The 24,756-nt window shown below is 34.5% G+C and overlaps 3 protein-coding genes and 1 long non-coding RNA gene across 4 annotated transcripts; all 4 read right to left on the bottom strand.

Annotated features, from left to right (window-relative positions):
• Window positions 1–1,530: 1,530 nt before the first annotated feature.
• LOC111413393 (Trimethylguanosine synthase 1) lies at window positions 1,531–12,823 on the bottom strand. Its single transcript, XM_023044351.2, has 6 exons — window positions 12,603–12,823; window positions 10,264–10,426; window positions 3,060–4,246; window positions 2,471–2,997; window positions 1,977–2,407; window positions 1,531–1,923 (listed from the first exon to the last, which is right to left on the bottom strand). Exons 1-6 carry the CDS (start codon window positions 12,698–12,700, stop codon window positions 1,813–1,815), a joined length of 2,517 nt encoding a protein of 838 aa, XP_022900119.2. The 5' UTR covers window positions 12,701–12,823; the 3' UTR covers window positions 1,531–1,812.
• LOC111413394 (serine/threonine-protein kinase greatwall) lies at window positions 10,748–12,567 on the bottom strand. The gene has a single exon (XM_023044352.2). It carries the CDS (start codon window positions 12,442–12,444, stop codon window positions 10,828–10,830), a length of 1,617 nt encoding a protein of 538 aa, XP_022900120.2. The 5' UTR covers window positions 12,445–12,567; the 3' UTR covers window positions 10,748–10,827.
• A 5,305-nt stretch (window positions 12,824–18,128) lies between the features above and the next one.
• On the bottom strand, window positions 18,129–19,493 carry LOC111422315 (uncharacterized protein DDB_G0283697-like). The gene is made up of 3 exons (XM_023055522.2): window positions 19,018–19,493; window positions 18,382–18,899; window positions 18,129–18,332 (listed from the first exon to the last, which is right to left on the bottom strand). The coding sequence occupies exons 1-3, from the start codon at window positions 19,390–19,392 to the stop codon at window positions 18,308–18,310; spliced, it is 918 nt and encodes a 305-aa protein (XP_022911290.2). The 5' UTR covers window positions 19,393–19,493; the 3' UTR covers window positions 18,129–18,307.
• A 185-nt stretch (window positions 19,494–19,678) lies between these two features.
• Window positions 19,679–21,439, bottom strand: LOC139429062 (uncharacterized). The gene is made up of 2 exons (XR_011639765.1): window positions 21,343–21,439; window positions 19,679–19,918 (listed from the first exon to the last, which is right to left on the bottom strand). It is a non-coding gene; the product is annotated as an uncharacterized lncRNA (long non-coding RNA).
• Between the last annotated feature and the right edge of the window lie 3,317 nt (window positions 21,440–24,756).

Genomic DNA, 24,756 nt, shown 5'->3' with positions numbered 1-24,756 from the left:
CATTTTGTAAATTCCACGCATATGCTGACGACACTCAGTTGTCTTATTCCTTTCATCATACTAGAACTGACATGGCTGTTGAACAAATGAATAGAGATGTGCAAACCCTAGTCGACATCTCTGCTGCACATGGTTTAAGAATTAGTTCTACTAAATCAAACATTATCATAATTGGTAATAAAAATCATTTGGAGTCAGTGGAGTCTCCTTTAAGTATTACTGTCAATGGTCAACAATTACAGCATGTCAGTACTGTTAAAAACTTAGGTTTATGGATTGATAACGATTTAAAATTTCATACCCACGTAAATAAAATTATTCAGAAATCATACGGTATTCTAAGATCATTATATTCTTATCGGCATATCTTAAATGAAACTAGCAAACGTACTGTTACGGACTCATTGATTCTTTCTTTATTTAATTACTGTGATTCGGTTTATGTGCTTGTATTATCAAAGAATCGAATAGGAGAATTCAGTATGTTCAAAATTGCTATCTTTGATTTATTTATGGTATTCGTAAGTATCACAGAATTTCACATAAACTGAAGGAGTGTAGATGGTTGAGTATGTCAAATAGAATCAACTACATGAGGATGTAGTGTTTTTTGGAGTATTGGCTGATAAAGTGCCTGTATATTTACATACAAAAATTAGTTGTCGTACTGATGTGCATAATATTAATATTCGCCGTAGAGACCTGCTTACGATTCCTCGTCACGAGTTATCCGCCTATCGACATTCTTTTAGTTTCAGAATCGTCAGTTTTTGAAAATCTCTCTCTAGTACGGTAAAAGCTTTAGACACCCGGCATTTCAAGTTGAAATTCAGAGGTACTTTGTGTGAGCTTCAGAATGAGTAAAGATGAGCAATTTGTTTTTACGTTTATCATATTCAATTGTGTTATATCATTTAGGTGTTATATCAATTTAGGAGTTATTTTGTTTTTGCGCATATATATTTTTTTCTTTTTGTATATTAACTAAAGCGGCTTGCGGTAGAACAGGCTATGTTTCGATGTTGCCTGAGCTAGCTCCGATTAGCTTTAAGTTTATATTGTATTTTTTTTTGTTTTTTACCTGTAACTAATTATGTACGTGAAAGAGCTAATAAATGTATTATTATTATTATTAGATACAGTATGCATGTATCTAATAATAAACCAGGTTACTGAAGGAAACAATTTATGAAATGAATAGTTGAAAGGAAAATCCAAACTTCTCCCATTAAAATGGTCAAGGATATGCACAAACAAGGTATGGACAAACCGAATGGAACTTCGAATATCGTATTACAGATTGAAAAAAAGGTTCATCTTGTCGAAAAATGCTTGGCAGGAACAACCATTATTGCCAGAGGATAACTAGAGAGGCTATAAAAATTTATCAAGATAAGAACACACAACATGGCAATTAGCGAATCAAATAATATAGGCTTCTAAGAACAGATACATTATAGATAGATTTAAAGATATTAAAAACTACATCTTTTATAGGTTAATGTACAAAAATTGAATAAAAACTTTCCGTAATTTTGCATGAATTTATTGATTTTATGATTACAAAAACGTTCAAAAAACATTAACATAAGAAAATACAAAAATTATAAAATATTTTGATGATTTTAAGAAATAATGTATTCTTTATATTTAATAGTAACGTTAGGAACACAAACTTAGAAGTGAAAATTAATAACAATTAAGTCAAACCACTCGTTTCACAAAAATAATATAAAAAGAAACATGTCTTAAATAGTTAAGATTAAGTTAAGAGGTCTATATTATCCTAATTAGTATTAAATGGTGTTGTGCTTAAATATGTTTAATAAGATCCTTATAATACGCAGTAATTGCTACAAATTTTTTATTGATGAAATTCTGTTCTACTTCAACGAATCCTGATGGACCTGCCGCCATCGTCAACTAAAAATATTTAATTTTAAACATTTAAAAAAATAATTAAATATTGAACTTACCGCATAAGTGTTTGAATTTCTTGGCAAAAACAACGCAATATTCTCAGTAACAATCCTAGAAGTTTCAATTAACTTTGAAAGAGGCACCGGTTGCAAAAATTCCTCCAATTCATACGTAGGTTGCTTTAAATAGGAAGGTCCACCCCAAGGGGGACTTAAAAAAACCACATCTCCCTTTAAACCTGCAGCCAAATCCAAGAAATTTCCAACAATAAACTCAATTTTATTTGAAACTCCATAAATTTCTGCGTTATTTCGAGCTAATTCTATTTTATTAGAATCGATATCAATAGCAATAACTTTATTACAAGTTAATGCGAATTGTATTGCGTTTCCACCGGCACCACAAAAAGCGTCAATTATTATATCACACTTTAATCTTTGCGCTGTATGTCTTGCAATTTGTTCAGGGGTTACTGAATACCAGCTTTCTAAAAAAAAATATCGGATATTTTAGATGAATTTAATTATTAATTTAAATATTAAACAAAAACCTTCATCTAGTTTAATCCCTTCGTCAAATTTATGAAACAACGAAAATCTCCTTGACCAATATTTCTTCAAATTCGGATTTTCCCGTATTTCCGGTGGAAGATTAATCTTTCTCTTCCTTTTTTTCTTTCTAATAGTAACCGTTTCCGGTTTTTCCAAATCTTCCAATGGAAAAGTTTGCATTTTATTTTGATCTTCGTCGTTATCCGAACTAGTACTTTGTTGGTCATCCGAACTATCCGAAACGCCAAGTTCATCTTTATCATTATCTTCGGGAATTATATTTCCGTCATCGTCAAATCTAATGTGGTTAGGTTTCTTCACGCGATGATTATGATGATTTTGGCGATGTAACTTTAAATGACGATTTTGAAGGCGAATATGTTTCATTTTATACTCCACATGCCCTTTAAGTTTTGATCTTTTATTTAAATCTTCTTTAAATTCTAAGCCCATTAAATTAAAAGCGGATTTTATGTGATCGGAATTGCTTGGTTCTTCCTCTTCTGTTTCTACTTTTTGATTGTCCCTAAATATACATAAAATTATTATTACAAATATTATTTTGATAATATTAAAAAAAAATCGTACTGTTCTTTTAATGCGATCCTTTTTCGTCCTCTTCTTCCAAATGATGTGGGTAAACCAATTGATTTCATAAGATCTTGTTCTTCAACATGATCATCAATTGATTCAATTACAATGTCACTATCACTCATTTTAATACTTAAAGTATGAAATAAACCATCAACACTCGAACATGAATCCTTATTTTTATCTTTATTTTCAACTTTTACCGTTTTTTCAAAATAGGACTTTTTGTTCCCAAATTTATTGTCTTTATCAGGATGATCGCTAATAATCGAAATGAATCGTTTAAATTCTTGCATGTACTCCTCTTCATAATGTCTTTTCCACAAAGCGTCCCATTGTTGTTTATAATCATTTGGATCACCAGGATCTGCTTCTTCAGAACTAGTTGAGCTAAAGGAACTTTGAACGGAACTTACCGATGAGAAACTATCAGAAGTTTTCGAGCTATTATCACTTAATTCAAACGAAGAAACGGTCATACGAGTAACATTTGTCATTGAATCGACCGTTCTTGCGGAGCTGCTTGCGTAAGAACCACATCTTGAACTCAATAATCTTTCAGCTTCAGCATCACATTCAATACTAATTGGAGATAAAGGATTCCAACCTTCAGATACTGAGACTTCTGTTTGTAATTTATCATAAGAATCACTTCCGGATAACGTTCTTACCAACATACAACTAACATGAGTTGAATTATCTTGTGATTTGTAGTCTTTAACTTCAACATTTTCGTCAATACGATCTAAGTGACTCACATATTCTGTGATCGTTTCAATACCGTATTTTTCTAAATCTTTTTTATCAAAGGAAAACTTTGTTTTGGAATGATCTTTACTATTACTAGAGTCGATTAATACTTTATCGTAAACTTTTATATCTTCTCTTGTTGGTAAAAATTCGGGATTTATGTAATCACTATATTTGGCTATCCAAGAATCCCAAATGATCCGCTCACCGTTTAAAGTCCAATATCGATGCCAAGCGGAATCGTAATCGATTGTTTTAATGTTATATTCAGTTAGATCCGCACCGCTATCGCTTGATTGAAGGCCCCTGATTATGTGCGATTTATTATTGGTGGTGGTACTCGAATGAGATTCTCTAAGACTATCGTGTTCATCTGTTGATATGTTGTCTGTATGAGAGGCACTACAATAACAGCTAACTATTTCTGCGTCAATCTAAAATATATCACAATATATGTATATAGTTGAGATGAAATTAGTAAACATAATTTGTTTTGTTCCTCGGTTCTTTTTAATCATGACATAAAATGGCTAATAATAAATCTACTTAGGTTATTATAGAAGATTTGTTTATGCTTATTATATGTATATAGAAAGAAAACCAATTTTTAACACAAGTAATAATTAAAGTCAATTATAGACTTTTTTTATACTTAATATGGTGTTTTTATAAGTTTGTTGTGTAACTAGTTTCGGCTACTGCCATCATCAGAGACAATAAATAATTCACATATATAATTAAATATAATAATTAACAAATATTTCAATACAATTATAAAGAGTTAAATTAAAATATACCTACATTAAGCTCTGCTGTCATTGCCGATCTTAAGCGCAAATAAAGCAGTAGGAGTTTATTAGCCGCATGCCTGAAGTAAAAAAATTAAGTTTTCAACGACTACATCTTAATAAAGGAACAAAATACTGCCAGAACACCGTGCTAGAACATAACATCACGGAATGAGACAAAGAACACGACATAGATACGTAGGCGATAGAATAGTGAGGTTATCCAAAACAATTTCTTAAAGTACACCTCATGTAATTAGTACACATGCGTCAAATATATCCAAAACCATTGAGGAATTAGAGAACTTACATCTAGAGTTATAAGATTCTATCGATACGTTAAATAATGACCACAAAATTATAATTTGTCGAGGCTTCAAATGTCTCGTAGAGAACGACATAATACCAAATATAACACAAGCTGCTTGCGAAGCTATAGAAAAACGTAAAATTAACAAAATTACTACAAATCATACACTAACGATGGCTCTATGAAAAAATAAGAAATGTTGTAAATATAAAAATAAAGAACTATAAAACTTACAAAAGCTTACCAACAGAAGACTAATGCACTACATATGTGGAGACTATGAATGTTAACAATCAAGGCCATTAAAAGATATCATTGGAGCAAATTTACCAATGATATGGACTACAATATGAACAATGCACAAAAGCAAATATGGAAAATGTTCAAAATGAGAAAAATGGCAAAAAACATGGGAAAATTATTTCCAACAATTATATAGTACTGAAGAAACAACTAAAATAGAAGAATATGAAACAACAGACAAAATAACAATCAGTGAAGAAAAACTGGAAAAAACTTGATTTTATTCAACCATATCTTCAACTCATCATAAACATCAGAAAATTGGCACAGAAGCATTACAAAACTAATATATAATAGGTATTTTCAAATAGAGACAAAACAGCTGCCCAGAAAACTACAAAGAAATAGTACTTTTAAAAGTAATACTGAAATTATTTACAAGCATTCTCAAAGAGAAATTAGAAGCGCATACTAAAAATAGAGAAGATCAACAGTCTTTATTTATTATCAAACAGCTAAAAGAAAAGTCAATAGCATTTAACAAACCCTTTCATAAACTTACTTCGTTGATATGACGACCGTCTTCGAAACGTATTCTCCTCGACGAAGTGTTTATGTTTATTTTATGGCAATTTCCGTCAAAAAAACGGAAGGTGCCGGATCAGGCAAGTAAGGTCAGCAAGTGAAACCGGTTGAATATCATATCAGTCTCAATCCAATGGCATGTATCAGTTCTTAGAAAGTAATGTAAACAACATGTAGCAAGTACACCTTTATCCAGGTGCTCAGGTATAATTTGTAGGCTCTGGTAAATACGAAATCCTTTTGCTAAAAATTCAAAAGTATTTTCTGAAAGTCGTGAATATTACATTACATAGATTACATCCTAAGGATCTTAAGGATCTATTGTACCCTGATAGATAACATTATCAAATTTCACCGTGCAGTTCAATGCTCTTAACGAACATCAATACCTTGCTGCTTAACTGCGACCCACCAAATATAGTCGGCATTCAACATCGTCGGCTAGACCTAACAAGTTGAGGTGTGAACTTTAATGCTGCTACGAGCAAGTCCTAAAATATTCCCGGGTTTGACAGTGGCGATGTTAATAAACACCTTAGCATATCTTATTCCAGGAGAACTGGTCCACAGTAGGCGAAGTCTCTGCTGAACCAACTGCTGGTTCTGGCCTCACAAACGCTTTAGCGCTGCCCTCTCGTGCTATCTCATCTGCCACTTCATTTGCCAGCAACCCCAGAATGACCTGGGACCTAGATCAGAGAAACTTATCACAACTCAGCGTGTTTAATGTTCTCTTACAGTCATTAACCAGAGCCGGCAACGTTATCACGGCTTGCAACGCCTAGAGAGCGGCTTGACTGTCTGAGAAAAGTTGTACTGTCATGTTCTTCACCCCTCTTTCAAGAAGGCTTTTAGCACAATACTTCCGCCTGGAATACAGTACAGTACGTACACAGTCTGTAAGCTGGCTTATTCCGAGGTGTCTGGCAGTATACTCTTGCTCCGACCCCTTCCGGCGATTTTGATCCATCTCTGAACATGCAAATATCTGCCTGAACCAGAGAATTTTCGTTTTCGATCCAGGGCTGCCGTTCAGGCAGTACAATTTGGTATCGAACATTAATTACTGATAGTGATCCCGCCAAATCTGACGGCATTGATAACACAGTATCAGTGCGCGTAATGTCTTCCGCAGCCCATTGTTAGGACATGTCGAAACAGCTGTGAGCATATTGTTTAAATCTGTAAATGATAGTTCTAGCCACTTTCTCTATATGCAAATAAGATAGACCAAGCAAAACATCGATTACTAGAGTTGACGTTGTATTTATCGCACCAGAGATTGCCAATTAAGCTACTCGTTGAATTCGTGAAAGTTTAGTGATAACTGAAGTCTGTCGGACTTTCCTATACCAGGCTGCTGCTCTGTATGTCATCATAGGTCTAACCACAGTCACATAGTCAGTACAGTTTTTCAGGGGTAAAACCCCAATTCTTTCCACAAAGACTGCGACACGTCCACAAGGATAGTCTAGCTTTGTGCAAAACTCCCTACAAATGTCCAATCCATGAGAGGGTTTTGTCTAGGATTACTCTTAGATATTTGACTTCCTCTGAGAAAGGAATTTCTTCATTTTGGATAGTTGGGTGGATTAGTCCATCTAACTTTCGTTTCCAGATGAAGGGCACAACGATTGTCTTTTGCGGGTTTATCGAGAGATTCTGTTCCTTAGACCAAGCGCAAATGGTAGGGTCACTAGATATTATCGATAAAATAGAAATGGGGCGATAGTTCGAAACAATATATCTACTACCCGACTTAAATATTGGCAGAACAAACGCTCTCTTCCACTCAGAGGGAAAAATTAATTGAAAACGGGAGAAAATAATGAAAAGTGGTTTAGAAAGCTCTGGCGCACATGTTGTTATGAAAATAACCGGCAATCTATCGGAACCAGGTCCTAATTTGCTACCAACAGAAGACCATCTAAAACATCATCAACAGAGAACCAGGGGCAAAAGTTATTAAATATCGTTTGACGTGCTTGTTGTTGATTTTTACTATCAATAAAAACTGAACTAAAACGTTTAGAGAATAATTCCACAATTTGGTGACCCTACAACTGCAGAATCACTATTATATACCATTCTACTCCCTGCATATGACCAAAGATGAGCCAGATGATTAATCAAGTCAGAGGGTACATTAGTTAAATAGGTGTTATAATTTCTCGAGATCAACGTTCTAGAAACTAGAAACACTCGGGTTTAGCTATCTTAAGAAACGTACAGTTAAACCAGAATGTTTCTAGTTCCAGGTCTAGTGATTAGCTCTACTTTTCGTTCAATAAAAATATAGAACAATATAACCCTGAATAAAAACTAAAAGTAGAGCTAACACTAGCACTAGAACTAACAGTAGACCTACAACTAGAAACATTCGGGTTTAGCCCTGCGTCTCTTAAGACGGCTAAACACGAATGATTCTAGGTCTATTATTATTATTGCTGCCTGGCTGAGGTGAGCGGCCCCTCTCGTTACTGCGAGCTATAAAATCTATTGTAACTTTAACCCTCCAAAAGTTTAGGGCAAATGTAGGTGATTGATGAACCTTAGTATTGCCCCAAGGTCTTGTACCTTTATGTCGGTAGGTGTCAAAAGAGCTTTACGGAAAATTTTGTGTCTTAGACGGCCTCTGGCGACGCAATTGCACAGTATATGTTCAGCTGCTTCTGACTCGTCGTTGCAAAGTCGACAAGTTTGATCCTCAGCTTGTCCAATGTGGAAGAGGTAGTATTTTAGGGGCGCATGGCCGGTCTGGTAACCTGATACCGTCCTTAGATCCCCTTTGCTGAGGCATAAAACCTCTTTGGTTTTGCTTTGCGACGGAGTTATCATACTCTTCGCTTGTCTGTGACCTGGAACTGTCCACAATCAGATTGGCCTCTCTGGCCAGCTTGTTCGCCTTCTCATTGCTCTCAATGTTGCTGTGACCTGGAACCCACCATAGGGTAACATCACTGGCCTTAGCGAGTTCTCTCAGGTTGCTGGTATACTCTCTAATCAGTGCGGAGTCACACATATAGGCCTGAATTGCGTTTAAGGCGGCCCGACTGTCTGTGAAAATATTTATGGATGCACCTTTCTGTCCCTTCTGTAGGTTCAAAGAGTAAAGAAACTGTTTTTAGTGATAAGGCACTTGAAGCTGCCTCCTTTTATATATATAAATTGAGTGGTGTGAGACCGAGTAGGGCTTCCAAAGAATCCGTCGGACCAGATCTCATTGTACCCGTTATATTAAGACATGCTAACTGCTGGATTTGTGCCAGCTGTTGTTGTGTTGTCTTATGTTTTGTTTTTGGCCACCAAATCAATGAGGCGTAGACGACCATGGGTGTGATTATTGCTACGTAGGTCCAATGAGCCATTCGTGGTTTGAGACCCCAGTTCCTTCCTAGGAGCTTGCGGAGGATCTAGTTTGCCATGATGGCCTTTTTCCTCACCTTGTCTAAGTGTAAGTTTCAGTTTAGTTGTCTGTCTAGTATTACCCCTACGTATTTAACTTCTGTTTTGAGGTTAATAGTTCTGCTTTCAATGGAGGGTGCTTTTATTTGTAGCTTCCTTCTCCGAGTGAAAGGGGCTATTTCGATTTTATTTGGATTGATGCTGAGCCCATTGCTTCTACACCAAGTACTGGTGAATAGTAGGGCTTTCTGCATTAGTTGAGTTATGATTGTATCATATTTACCTCGGATTGTGATTACCAGGTTACCAGGTCATTGATGAACCTTAGTATTGCCCCAAGGTCTTGTGCCTTTATGTCGGTAGGTGTCAAAAAAGCTTTATCGAAATTTTTGTGTCTTAGACGGCCTCTGGCGACGCAATTGCACAGTATATGTTCAGCTGTTTCTGACTCGTCGTTGCAAAGTTGACAAGTTTGATCCTCAGCTTGTCCAATGTGGAAGAGGTGATATTTTATGGACGCATGGCCGGTCAGGTAACCTGAGAGCGTCCTTAGATCTCCTTTGCTGAGGCATAAAACCTCTTTGGTTTTGCTTTGCGACGGAGTTATCATACTCTTCGCTTGTCTGTGACTTGGAAGTTCTTTCCAGCGTAAGGCTACCTTTGAGACCTCCCAACTATTGATTATTTGTTTTAGGCTGTTTTGTAGTCCATAATTCTAGGTAGGTTCTAGGTCTAGTGTTAGTTCAATGAAAAATATACAATAATTTAACCCTAAATAACAACTAAAACTAGAACTAACATTATACCTAGAACTAGAAATATTCGGGTTTAGCCGTGCGTCTCTTAAGACGGCTAAACCCGAATGTTTCTAGTTCTAGTGTTAGTTCCAATTTTAGTTAATTTAACTTATATGGTTACATTTAGTGTTTATTTAGCCTTTAGTTTACGCACAAAAAGCCAAAGAGTGAAAGTACCGCAAAATAGCAATTTATGGATTATAAAACCACAAATAAGGATTTTAAACTTATTGGTTTTCCTTCATTCGAACTTCAAAGAAATCACACATAAAAAGAATCGAGGAAAAAAAAAGATATAAATAGTACAATAGAAAAAACATTACTTCGTGTTTTGGATCTGTACTGCTTTCTTGGCTTTGGCACTGTTCTGGTTCAATTTCAGTCATGCACCCATCTTTTATGTCATCTTCTGTTAGCACTTCCGTTTCGGAAACGCTGAATTCATCCGTTAAATTGGCGTTTAATTTAATTTTATCGTCACGACTTCTATAATTAAACACAAACATTTGTGATATTGATGGAATTAAAAGAAAAAAAATTAAGAAATCAATGAAAATTATTTATTATTTGCTATAATATAAAATTTTATAATATTTTACACAACAAAACCATTTTTTAGTTGTTTTTACACAATGACTTCTTTCTATCAATATTTATTTTGGTAACTTTCATTTCAGTAATTTTATTGCCATAGAAATTAATGAATGTTAGTGTCTCAAAAATGAATTACAATTTTTTAATTACAAATTATATATGATATACATCGCGGCGTTAACGCTTTTTTGTATAACTCATTAATTATTTAAATCTAAAACTAACATATTCATTTTAAAAGAACCGATTCCTTTACCGCCCCTTGATACATACATATCTATTTATAAATTAATTCAAATGTCAAAACAAGAAATATTAAAGTTTAAAAGTTCGTTTCTTGCTTGGAAATATCCTGTATCTGTAAGATCATAAGGATCAGGTAGAAAAGGTGGAGTTATTGACAACAAATTCTGCCAATCAAATCCAGCAAAAGCATCCATTTTCATAACATCCTCAGCCTTTGGTCTATCATCAGGTTCTGAGGTTAATAAACTTTCAATTGCAGTTACTGTAGGTTCTGAAAGGGCTTCATCATCCGTTGGCCACTCAATATTTCTTTCTAAAATATTTTTAAATACATGTTGGGGATTGATATCATTAAATGGAGGAATTCCTGTTACAAATTCATAAAAACAAACACCCAAAGCCCACCAATCCACAGCTACATTGTGGCCATTTCTTAAAAGTAATTCAGGGGCTAAGTAATCAGGTGTTCCTAAAATTCTTTGGTCAGAACTCCATTGACCCCGCCTCACTGATTTTGGAGTACGATAAGGTGTTCTTGGCGTTTTAGGAGTTACTGGACAACTCGAATTTTGAGTTGGTGGTGGACTAATAATTGAGGAATTCAAATTTTCTTGTTGATTTGATTTGGGGAGTTCGAAACGCGTCGATTTCATTTTTAATTTGTTTAATTTTTGTGTGCTTAGAGGTGTACTGAATGTAACTCCTTTTGGAGAACACACTGTATCTAATCGTAACATTTCTATTTCCCCTGTTAACCCAGTTCTAGCATAAACTTTTTGTGTACTACTGGGGGAAGATGGAGATCGTTGTTTTCGTTTTCGATCAATTCTCGATGTTATAGGAGATGTATCATTACCTGTAATGTTCTTACTAGAATTATCTTGAGTACTATTTATACAAGAAAAATAAGTGGTTTCAGTTTGATTTTCCATTGAGCAATGTAACAATTCAACTCCAGAAATGTTTTTACTATCTTTTTGTTCTAAAAAACAACCTGGAGTGTGAAAAGAGGATGATGTATTTTGTTGTAATTCTTGTAAAACGGATGATTTTGGTTTTGAACCAGATCCAAAGCTCAAATGTGAAGTTAAACTTAATAATTGTCCTGGAGTTCGAGCGCATAAATTTGGAGTGGAGTTTTCAAAATCAGAGATTTCTAAATCACGATTAATTTGTATTTTTGACAAACCAAAATCGGTTAATTTAACATGTCCTTCTTTTGAGAGTAACATATTATCTGGTTTAATGTCGCGATGAATTATATTATGTTTATGCAAGTATTGCAATGCTAAACACACTTCAGCAACATAAAATGCAGCCATAGTTTCATCAAAAAACCCATACACACTCAATAAAGATTTCAAATCGCCTCCAACCATATATTCCATGACCAAATAAACGGAAGTATCTGTTTGTAATGAATAATAAAGTTGCACACAAAACGGGCTTTTCGTTAAAGCCAAAGCGTTTCTTTCATTTAAAACTTGAGAAACCATGTTTTTATTAATCATTTCAGTTTTTTTCATCACTTTAATCGCATACATAACGTCCGAATTCGTTTTCTTAAAGCCTAAAAACACTTTTCCAAAAGCTCCTCTACTAATTGGTTTTATAATAAAAAAATCGTCGATATCTGGAGGTTTCGTTCCATTATTTTCACTCATCTTCACTTAGGACACAATTTTAAAACGATGTACAAAATATTTAGAAAAAAATACGTTAAAAACTGCATGAAAACGTGATGTTTTTAAAAATTTTAAACAGGTTATGTTTAAACATAACCTAAAACTGTCAAGTTGACAGATAAGACAAAATGACTTACCGTATAAAAACCCTGCTACATAAGCAGTAGATATCGGTGTCCGCGTCTTTATTGCTTAGATAAACTTCTGCGAGGGCATCCCACTGGTAATCGCTCATAATAACCACTCAAAACGGCTTCCTACCACTCATAATTCGAGGAATATCTAGGAAAAAAGGGCGGACACTCGCGGGGATACTATAAAAACATTTGTGCTTGGAATGTTGGTAGCAGACGAATTCATCGATTCTGTTCAAGTTGGTTATTTTTTCTTGAAAAGTATTTAAAATATTTGATTCAGTATCTTTTTAAAAACTTTAATGTTTATATCATAATTATATAAAACTTTCTTATTCATTATATTAAACTTAACTTTAAAGTTGACAAACATTAGGAAATAAATTACAAGCATACAAAAAGTTATTGAAAATTGTGAAATATATGTATTTATTAAATTTATGATAGTTGTGCTATCACGAATATCACACGTATATAAGATAGGGTATAGATATAAGGTGTTATTGTACAAAACTAATGTTCAAAAACTAAGTTTTCCCTAAGGATTTAAACATCTACAAGTATGATAGTAAAAAAAATAGTCTACAAGTATGATAGTAGTCTGACAATCATTCTTTAATTTTTTTTCCAGGCACAAAATAAATAAAATTAGATATATTTTGCATTCTTTATTTGCAAATTACACTTGTTCTTTCTGATTTCCTTCTTCTTCTTCTACTTTAGACTAGGGATGTATCCCTATTTCTTAAGCTTTATGTTTAGACTTTACTCAGCAGAGGAGGAGAACCAGCTCTGTGCCCATCTCTCAATTTTTCCTTTAAGTTTATAAAATGCAACAATCAATGTATAGTAATTTTAATATACGTTGTGTTTTATTATTAAACATAGCCCATCAAAATAAAGATGTGTGCTATAAACATGTATGTAGTCAAAAAAGTAGGTAGTAAGAATGATACAGGCAACTTATAAAGTAATCCAGTTCAAACTAAACTCCTTTCAAATTTTTCTGTAAGAGTGAAGCTTTTGCGTGTGATTGATTTTCACATAGGTATTTACAGTTTCATTTACCAGTGCGAAAAATGAATCACCAAAGAAATTTATCGGTAGAAGAGGCAGTACAAGCATCAACTCTGCTGGATGAGGGGTACTCGATGCGTTATGTTGCCAATGTGTGAGGAAGGAATCATACCAGCATAAGTTGTATGATTAGACAGCTTATCGAAACTGGATCTCACATTCGAAGATCAGGGCAAGGACGAAAACGATGTACCAACCAAAGGGATGACCGTTTTCTGCGAGTATTCGCTCTTAGAAATCGGACAATCATTAGTAATGTGTTAAAAAACCAGCTTAAAAACCAGAGGTTCGTAATGTTGCAATATCGTCTCGAACAATCAGAAGACGTTTAAATGAAGCCGAATTAAAGAACAGGAGAGCACACAGTTCAAAGATTGCGTTTTGCCCGAAATCACCAACATTGGTCTGTTAATGATTGGAAAAAGATTTTATTCTCTGACGAAACGAGGGTTAGCTTAAAATCTCCTGATGGACGTGAGCGTGTATGGCGAAGACATGGAGAGATTTGCAAGTTGTAACATTGCTCCAAGGGTGCCGTTCGGTGGTGGCTGTGTAATGTTTTGGGGAGCCATTTGCTTCGACGCTCGCACAGCGTTAGTCCCTATACGTGCGAGGTCTATGAATGCGGATTATTACCTGGAAAACATCGTACTTTAACACGTAATGCTATTTGCTTCTTTTTTGGGTCCTAATTTTGTATTCATGCAAGGTAATGCACGTCCTCACGTAGATAGGTTATTGACTTCTTGCATGCTGTTGATATTTAGTTCATGGATTGGCCACCTAACAGTCCCGATCTCAATCCCATAGAACACTTATGGCACTATCTTAAAAAAAGGTCCGTGGTTGTAGACTCCCACCTGCCAACCATATTATATACAACATATATAAAAAAAAAGAAAGTAGAATGACAAAATTACATTGGCAGTAAAACAACTTAATCAAAGAACTCAATATTTAGATTTCATTTATTGATTAGGTGGGACTTGGTTTATTGTATTTGGGTATAGGTATAAGTCAATAAAAAACTTCCTTTATAAAATTACATTACAATTTTATTATTTTATATGAGTTGGTCATACTAGACCACAATTTAGTTTGGGTGAGAATACTAATGAAATTATTGATTGGGTGGAAATTGGGTAGAGCACTGTTTGGATTTGGAAATTATTAAGGTTAAGGATTGGATTAACAACCTAATAGGTTGTTGTTTCTAATTTTAACCCCTTAAAATCACCTGGAGGGGATGAAGTTTTGCCTACCTTTTTGCAAAAAAGCATGTAAGACCTACTCCCAGTAATAATATCCCTATATCAGCTCCTCAGAGGTAAGGTATATGTTAAGTCACAAACTCGAAATTGTTAAGGAGAGAGATTTGAAAGCGGACTTAATGTTTAAACAAATACACATGGTGGAGATAACTCATTTGCAAAAAATGTGACTTAACACACCTTACCTCTGATTGTTAAGGAGGAAAATTTGAAAGTAGATCAAACTCAACTTCTCACCCAGGTCAGCAGCTATCAATATCTGGGCACAACAATCCACCAGATGGGTAAGCTTACTGAAGAGGTCAGGAACAGAGTGGACAAGGTTACTATGGTTTATTATGCCAGAGCATATTTTTTTGGATATGTACTCTGCGTTTGATGATGTACCAAAGCAATAGGCCTGAATAGCACAAGAGAAGAAAGAGACTCCCCCACAACTTATGCAGACCATCAGGTCTATGTTCCAGCGAGTGGAAGTAGTAGCTTTTATGGATGAAGTGGTGAAACATGCAAGAGAAGAACAAAAACTTTGATAGTCAGTATGATCAATCCAAGACCGATCATGTGCAGAAGGGAAGGGGCATGATGTTGCAGAAGGTGAAGAGTCAAGTGATGGTAGTGACGAGGAACAGATTAATAACATCAACATCGAATGTAATGGTCAACTTCTCACCCAGGTCAGCAGCTATCAATATCTGGGCACAACAATCCACCAGATGGGTAAGCTTACTGAACAGGTCAGGAACAGAGTGGACAAGGCTACTATGGTATACTATGCCCTGAATCAGTGTGTGTTTGGAAACAATGAAGTAAGCCCGAAATGAAATGGTTTTCGAGGGTTGTAGGAAAGACACGATGGGATGATAGAGTATCGAACAACCATATTTGAAAAGGGCTCAATATGCAACCGGTGGATAGGATGTGTGATGATAGACAGTTGTCCTTGTTTGGCCACTTAGCCACATGGAAGCCAGAGCGCACGGCAGACAGAGATAAATATGCATACCTGGCTTTCTTGGATACGCACTCTGCGTTTGATGAGTGTTCTTGCAAGTGGAGGGAGCGGTGAGGCTTAACGGGAAGATCTTTAGCATGATCGTCATGGAAAAAGGTGTTAAACAGGAGGACAGTTTATCCCCATTGCTATTTGTAGCTTTTATGGATGAAGTGGTAAAACATGCAAGAGAAGAACAAAAACTTCGATAGTCAGTATGGTCAATCCAAGACCGATCGTGTGCAGAAGGAAAGGGGCGTGATGTTGAAGAAGGTGAACAGTCAAGTAATGGTAGTGATGAGGAACAGATTGATAACATCAACATCGAATGTAATGGTCAACTTCTCACCCAGGTCAGCAGCTATCAATATCTGGGCACAACAATCCACCAGATGGGTAAGCTTACTGAAGAGGTCAGGTACAGAGTGGACAAGGCTACTATGGTTTATTATGCCCCGAGTCGGTGTGTGTTTGGAAACAATGAAGTAAGCCCGAAATGAAATGCCTTTCGAGGGTTGCAGGAAAGACACGACGGCATGATAGAGTATGGAACAGCCATATTTGAGAAGAGTTCAATATGCAACCGGTGGAGACGATGATTGATGACAGACAGCTGTCCTGGATTGGCCACTTAGCCACATAGAAGCCAGAGCGCAAGGCAGACAGAGACAAATATGCATACCTGGCTTTCTTGGATATGCACTCTGCGTTTGATGAGTGTTCCTGCGAGTGGAGGGAGCGGTGAGGCTTAACGGGAAGATCTCTAGCATGATCGTCATGGAAAAAGGTGTTAAACAGGAAGACAGTTTATCCCCATTGCTATTTGTAGCTTTTATGGATGAAGTGATGAAACATGCAAGAGAAGAACAAAAACTTCGATGGTCGGTATGGTCAATCTAAGACCAATCATGTGCAGAAGGAAAGGGGCGTGATGTTGAAGAAGGTGAAGAGTCAAGTTATGGTAGTGACGAGGAACAGATTAATAACATCAACATCGAATGTAATGGTCAACTTTTCACCCAGGTCAGTAGCTATCAATATCTGGGCACAACAATCCACCAGATAGGTAAGCTTACTGAAGAGGTCAGGAACAGAATGGACAAGGCTACTATGGTTCATTATGCCCTGAGTCGGTGAAGTAAGCCCGAAACGAAATGCCTTTCGAGGGTTGCAGCAAAGATACGACGGGATGATTGAGTATGGAACAGCCATATTTGAGAAGAGCTCAATATGCAATCGGTGGAGAGAACGATTGATGAGAGACAGCTGTCCTGGTTCGGCCTCGTGGCTACATGGAAGCCAGAGCGCAACGCAGACCGACGACCAATGGGAAGAGACAGTGACGCAGATTGAGGCCAGCCAAGGGAAGACTATGCAGCAGCTCAAGATTTTGCTGAGCAGAGGAAAAAGCAGAAGAGAAAGAACAAGTTATGTTTTAAAAAAAACATATGTAATGTACAGAGAAATAAAATAACAACCAAGAAAATTATTTCATTTCAATTATATTAAATACCCTTTATTATTTATATAAATTATTATACAGATTTCTTCTTAATTGCACATAGATTACTGTGCTAAAAATACCTAAAGAAATAAGTTTGTTGTAATAATTATAAATGGATATAGTAGTATCGAGATCTTTTCAGGCGTCTAATAACTGTTACCACTTCCAAAAACGACTTTGCTACATCTAAATTTGTACTTTTTTCCCCTTTTGTATGATCTAACAAGTAAAAGTTAAAAGTTGGATGCATTCTAGTAATGTTTATGTAACAAGAAAAGATCTTGAAACTACCCAATAATATAATTGTTTGAAAATCAACACAATGATATAAACTTAAAAATTAAGTTTGTTTTCTAGAAAAAAATTTATAAACAAAATTGCTTTAGCATAAAAAAAAATTGGTTTTAAAAGAAACTTTTTTTCTAGGAGTGTTATATAATCAGGACTATTTCTTAAGAAAAAGAATTTGAAAAGAATCATGTTAAGTTTAAAATTGATACTCCTTGTGCTTTGAACATAGCCAAAAGATTTTTTTTGCAGGAAATTTAAAGCAATAACGTTATAATGAAGATATAGAAACAAAATCTTATTAACTATAACCAATATTATAATAGATTATTATTGTACAAATTGTACAGATCAATTTCTATTTTCTCTTTAATAACTCTATTAAAACTATGAAATTAAACTTGCAAATTCCTAAATATTTATAGAAAAAAATTTTCAATTTCACAAATCAAGCATAGTAACAATGAGATTACTATGAAAATATTAAGCTTAATTTATGAAACTTATTTAAAGAAAAACTTTCACATCACTCAACTTTTTTGCTGATTAAAACATTTTTTGAAGTTTCCGTACATTATTCTGTATTATGATATTGTACCCTATAAATAAAAAAATTAAACCATTATCTTATCTAATTACAAACTATACCTTTGTTTTCCTTTATTTCTTCGGCTAAGCCTCCTTCCATGTTCCCTCGTAGTTAAGGTGAATCGGTCTGTTTGGGCTCGATTTTCTCTTAATTGTTTCGGAGTAACATTCTTAACTTGTTCAACTTTTGCCATAAATTTCGCAATTAAATCCTTACAATCCATATCTTCCTCATCAACCCAGCTATCCTGAGATGGTGGATAACCTTTCCAAGACACCAAAAATTCCTTTTTACCATTTCTTTTATGGTGAACCTCAACAATTTTATCAACTTCATATTCGGCGTTTTCTTCATTTTCATTATCGTCGTTATTCTTGGCGTTTGTTGTGCTCTTTTTCTTGCGACTTTTCTTTTTAGGAGATTTTTTTTTGGTATTTTCGTTGAACTCCTTTATTAATTCCGGACAGTTTAATGAATCTTTAGATTCCCAGGTATCGGAAGAAGCGTCATAACCTTTCCATCTAATTAAATAATGTTTTACACCATTAATTGTTTTCGAATCAACTACAGCTTCAACCTAAATTGAAAATAAAAAGTTTTAAATTATTGTCATGGTAAAAATATATAGTAAGGTTATGTTACGTTGCCAGATGTTAGATTATAATGAATTATTTTTTTATTTTGTAAGCAAGTACCTCATATTGCTCCTCTTCTTCAGTTTCCACTTCTTCTTCCACATTTTTTTTGTTAGTTTTCGCGCCCTTTTTAGGCGTTTTACTGGTTTTTCTGCGTTTGGTTTCTCTCTCCCCACTTTCAGATTCACCTTCATCTTGATCGCTTTTTGCCCCGTTTTTTTGATTTTCATCTTCCGTTGTATCTTTGAGTGTTCTCTTTTCACCTTTTGTGGCTTTTTTGGGAGATTTTTCACCTTTCTTGGGCGATTTCGACTTTTTCACCTCCGATTCTACGTCCTCTTCAGTTTCAGCATTTTCCGAACCGTTTTCTGGGTTTTCCTCCGGCTCATTACTGTTGCCATTTTCCGGGTCTGTTTTTCGACTCTTGCGACGCATAATTGTAATAAACTTTTTCAAGGTGGGAAAATTGTAACGCGCTGACTTGGTGGCGAAGATAAGCTTGATGATGCTTTAGTTAGGGACGCCAAAGTGCTTACAACTTTAGAAACATAAATATCCCAAGAAATAAAATAACGGAAATTTTATTTAAAAATAGCACTTCTTTTTATAATAATGAATATTTTATGCTTATGTATCAATAAATATATAAAACAAAGATATTTTATAAATATCAACTAAATTTGTTGTGTTGGTAGACGTCAAATTAGCAAGTAAATTCATATTTGAAATACCACAACATAAATTTATTAAAGCACAAAAATAAAATTTACAATTTTACAAAGAGGAAGAATGCACAATAAATAATAAAATGTCGCTTGTAGATTTCGATATTTTTGATTCATTTTGTAATTGTAACATTTTTGTTACAATTTTGCTGTTTGATTCTTGCGTTTCTTCTCGAAGGCTACGTTCAACATTTAACCGTTTTTCAAGGTCATGAGTATATATTTCATATTCAGATCTAAAATCAAAAAATAATTGTTTTTCATAAAATTGTTGATTTACTTTTGGAATTGTAATGAAATTATGGTTAATTTTAGCGTAGTTATTGTATCTTGATGAGCTGCAAGATCTTCATGGCTGCTATCTAAACTGCTCTTAAGATCATACATTTTTTCCTGAAAAATATCAAATTTATTATAAACATAGTTTAGGAATTGATGCAAAACTTACTTCTAAACTTTTGTATTTAGAACACGTTGATAAATAATTACTTAATTTTAATTCTTTACTTTAATTTTTACATTTCATGTCAGTTGCAGCAAACTAAAAAAATAATAAATACAGGGTGATTCACAGGAGAATCGACACAGAGCAGGGGCATGTAGAGGGCAATAAATTAAGATGATTTAACGCAACTTATCTCTATACTAAGTTGCACACCTGAGGAGTTATAGCCCTTCAAAGTTGGGTCTTAAACTTTTAAAACATTGAATATCTTCATAACACATTATGCTAGAAAAACTAAATTTGGTATACGTTATGAGTGTACCGAAGGTATTATTTGGTAGCAAATTGGACTCAATTGAGGCATTTCAAAGGATTGATTAAGGGTGATGGTCCCCTCAATGTTGACAGATTTTTTTAACCTTTTGACGGATTTAATACATTATTACCACATTTCATGTAGAATTTAATTCTAAAACTTTTTTTACTCTTATTATTTTTTAAAAAACATTGTTGTTTTCATAAAAAACTCAAAAAACTAAAGACACGTATTTCGTTAATGCTACTTAAAATCGTTGAAAATTCAGTAGTCGGCTGTGAAATTGTACGTCAAACTTGACAAATAGGTTATAAAACCTTCTCGTGAAATAACTTTATAACCTATTTGTCAAGTTTGACGTACAATTTCATAGCCGACTACTGAATTTTCGCTTATTTTAAGTAACATTACGAAATACGTGTCTTTAGTTATTTAAGTTTTTTATGAAAACGACAAAGTTTTTTAAAAAATAATAAAAGTAAGAAAAGTTTTAGAAATAAATTCTACATGAAAGGAAGTAGTAATGTATTAAATCCGCCAAAAGGTTAAAAAATCTGCAAAATTTAGGGTACCATCAACCTTTTGAAATGCCTGAGTTGAGTTCAATTCGCTACCAATTAATACCCTTGGTACACTCATAATGTATACCAAATTTGGTTTTTCTAGCTTAACGTATTACGAAGGTATTGAACTTTTTGAAAATTTAAGAGCCAACTTTGAAGGGCTATAACTCCTCAGGTGTACAACTTAGTATAGAGGTAAGTTACGTTAAATCATCTTAATTTATTGTCCTCTACATGTCCCTGCTCTGTGTCGGTTCTTATGTGAATCACCCTGTATATTTCATATTCAGATCTAAAATCAAAAAATAATTGTTTTTCATAAAATTGTTGATTTACTTTTGGAATTCTAATGAAGTTATGGTTAATTTGAGCGTAGTTATTGTATCTTGATGAGCTGCAAGATCTTCATGGCTGCTATCTAAACTGCTCTTAAGATCATACATTTTTCCTGAAAAATATCAAATTTATTATAAACATAGTTTAGGGATTGATGCAAAACTTACTTCTAAATTTTTGCATTTAGAACACGTTGATAAATAATTACTTAATTTTAATTCGTAATCTTTACATTTCATTTCAGTTGCAGCAAACTAAAAAAATAATAAATATACATACTTATGTTTATCATGGTAGAGTCATTAGAATAGAGTTAGAACTCAAAACAAATTGAAATATATCTTTATTCGTTCCCAGTATACAAATTTGCGTTTCAGAAACATTTCTGATACATATTATTGAAACATGAAATGTTTCTTCGACATATGTTTGAAACACATTGAAACGTGTCTGAAACTGCTAATGTCCGGCCCTTTTTATGTTTCATTGAAACGTTTCTCCAACATACAGTTGACAATTACGGTATATTACTAAAATGTTTCATTAATGGTTTTGAATTATTTCTGAAATGTAAATACGTTTACCAATCTACGAAGATGTCTCCTAGAGATATTCAGCTTTAATTTTTTTCTTTTCATTTCTTCACACATCACACGAACGTAAAACTATATAATTTTATATGATTGCAGGAGAAAAACAGCCAAATTTAGCGGGAATCGCGATCATACCTTATAGGTTACGATTTGACCTACGGAAAACTTTCTTTAAATAGTGTTCACAGCATTATTTTCATTAACTAAATCTAGTGGTGATAGATAAAAAAACTTATACAAAACTTGCGCCATTCTAAACCAATATTCGAACGATTCGAACTGAGACCAGAACAAAACACACAATAGAACAAGACGTGACAAGATATTCCAGACATGTTTCAGACACATTTGTAGAGAAATGTTTCAAATGAAATGTTTCTGCTACATATTTTAATGATATTTCATAAATATTCCTACTGAAATGTATTTGATAGATACATATACGTTTCGTAAACATCGTATCTGTCACGTAGTTCTAAGATGTTTCATTTAATTCACTGTACGATAAAATTGAAATGTTTCACAGATGTTTCTTGTTTACTGGGTTGAGACTAATCATGCATTGTATAGTAGTACGAAAAAAGCTGCGTTTCTCGACCTTTTGTTACTCCCGTCCATTATGTATAACTATGTAATAACATCTAAATATAGCTGTGGGAACTATGGCATAAGAATACAGTACAACGATCCAACAACGTTCGTTTCGCTTTGCGCAAGCAAGTATAACCACAGAAAAACGCACGCCAGTAACAACAAGGTGCTCCTTCTAAAAACATGGTGTCGCCGTACAGACAGACTTTTGGCGGGATATGTCTAGTGTCCTTTCTGAACGACCTTTTGCTTTGGTTCCCTCAACGACCTTTTAACGTCGCTCGCTTCGTTTGTACCTACAGAATCAGGCCTAAAAACGCAACGAGGCCAAGAAAAGCAATTAAAAAACAATTAAGATAAGAAACTATGACGAACTTTTGATAAATTATGCCTTAATGTAGCCCTGGCTTTAAATTTTGCCGAATCAAACCTGCTTTCTATTCCCATATTCCCACCTTTAAGGACAGGTTTAGTGAACTTAAAAAGATCTGAGGTGCTGATAGAAAGTTTGTATTTTGATTGTAATATTCAGTAGAATGGCCTAAACTTGGATCGCTAGTCAATAATTATAAGTCCATGTGGATATTGCTGCTAAACTGTGAAAGAATCAAACCATGCAGACAGTCTTATCGAAACCAACCTAAGTGACGAAATAAAGATGCGAGACTACTTGCGAATAATATTTAATTAAGCATTAAGCAGAAATAGCTTAAAAACTTAATGCTGTGTTTTAAAATATTGAAAATACAAACTGAGTTTATAGAACTTAAGTTTTCTTAAAATCTAAATTCTATTTACATTTCATTGTTTTACATTAAATCACCCTCAATTTAGTCTTCATAAATTCATATATACTTCTTCATGTCACTGACATATTGAGCAGCTTTCTTAATGCTGCATGGGCTGTAAAACCAGCACCTAAACATACGAACGGATTGAACACTTACTCAAATCATATATTACAGCAAACGCGAAAAAAAAAGAAAGTTAAGAAGAAAATGGCAAAATACCTGCTCGCCGCACAACAAAACTCAACTCACTTGCGCTGCTTGTCAATTAAGGAATTCCCTATCTGCGTTTAAAAACACATCCATACGACGTTACCTGAAAAGCCTAACAAATTCAGCTCAAACAAACTACTCTTTAACCAATAATAAAACCAACGATGGGCAATGGGCAAGAGGCGATGAAGACGAGGTGTTTCATCTACTGAAGAACAACACATAGTGGACACTTTAGATCCTTCACGAAATGTGTTTAAAAGGACAGACGTTCTCCATGTGAATACAAGTTTGTAACCTACAAAAGCCCCTGGCCATGAGCCATGGCAAATATTGAAGCAAGTACCTGATAAGGTAATCAAGCTCATTACATACATTTTTAATGCCATGCTTCGACTCAAATATTTCCCGGTGCAATAGAAAATTGCTGAGGTTAAAATGATAGCCAAACCCGATAAACACCAACGCTAAGCGGTATCTTACCTCCCTACCAGTTTGCTTTCGGTGCTTGGTAATATATTCCAAAAAAATGCTGCTAATCAAATTCCATCCTTCTTTAAAAAATGTCATGCCAAATTATTAATTTGTTTTCAAAGAAGACCACGGAACTACTGAACATATGCATAGTCAGAACAGTGAAACAAGCATTCGAAAAAAAAAACTATTGAAGGAATTCTTGGATATTTTGTAGGCTTTCGATAAAATCTGGCATTATAACACATTCATTAAACTTAAAAAGCAACTACCTCACCAATACTATTCTCTACTGCGATCTTATTTGGAGGGAAGGCTCTTCTTTGTTCCACAGGAAGATTAACCTGATTTTCTATCCATACTAGCTGCAGCCCTACAGGGCAGCGATTTGGGCAGACATACCAGCCAGCATTTATACCAGCCACTTACGCTGATGATACTGTTATGTTGGCCTCACATTGGGATCCTCAAGCACTTACTCAAACTGAGTGAATGGTGAGCCAAAGTAAATCTGGAAGTAAGACTAGACAATGTTCCTCTCCCAATTCAAACTGAAATTATATACTTGGGAATCTATTTAGACAACGATTTAACCTGGGGAAAATACATTTGGACCAAGACATTTCAATTGAGACTCATATATGTATAGATACATGTATTGGTATATGAGAAGATAATCATACGTTAGTGTAGAAAATAAATTGTTTCTGTATCACTCCATCGTAAAGCAGATATGGACGTATGGTGTGCAGGTT

The sequence above is a fragment of the Onthophagus taurus genome, chromosome 2, assembly GCF_036711975.1.
Source record: "Onthophagus taurus isolate NC chromosome 2, IU_Otau_3.0, whole genome shotgun sequence".
NCBI lineage: Eukaryota > Metazoa > Arthropoda > Insecta > Coleoptera > Scarabaeidae > Onthophagus > Onthophagus taurus.
Note: the sequence above shows the minus strand (reverse complement) of the source record. Positions and strands in the feature narration are given on the sequence as shown.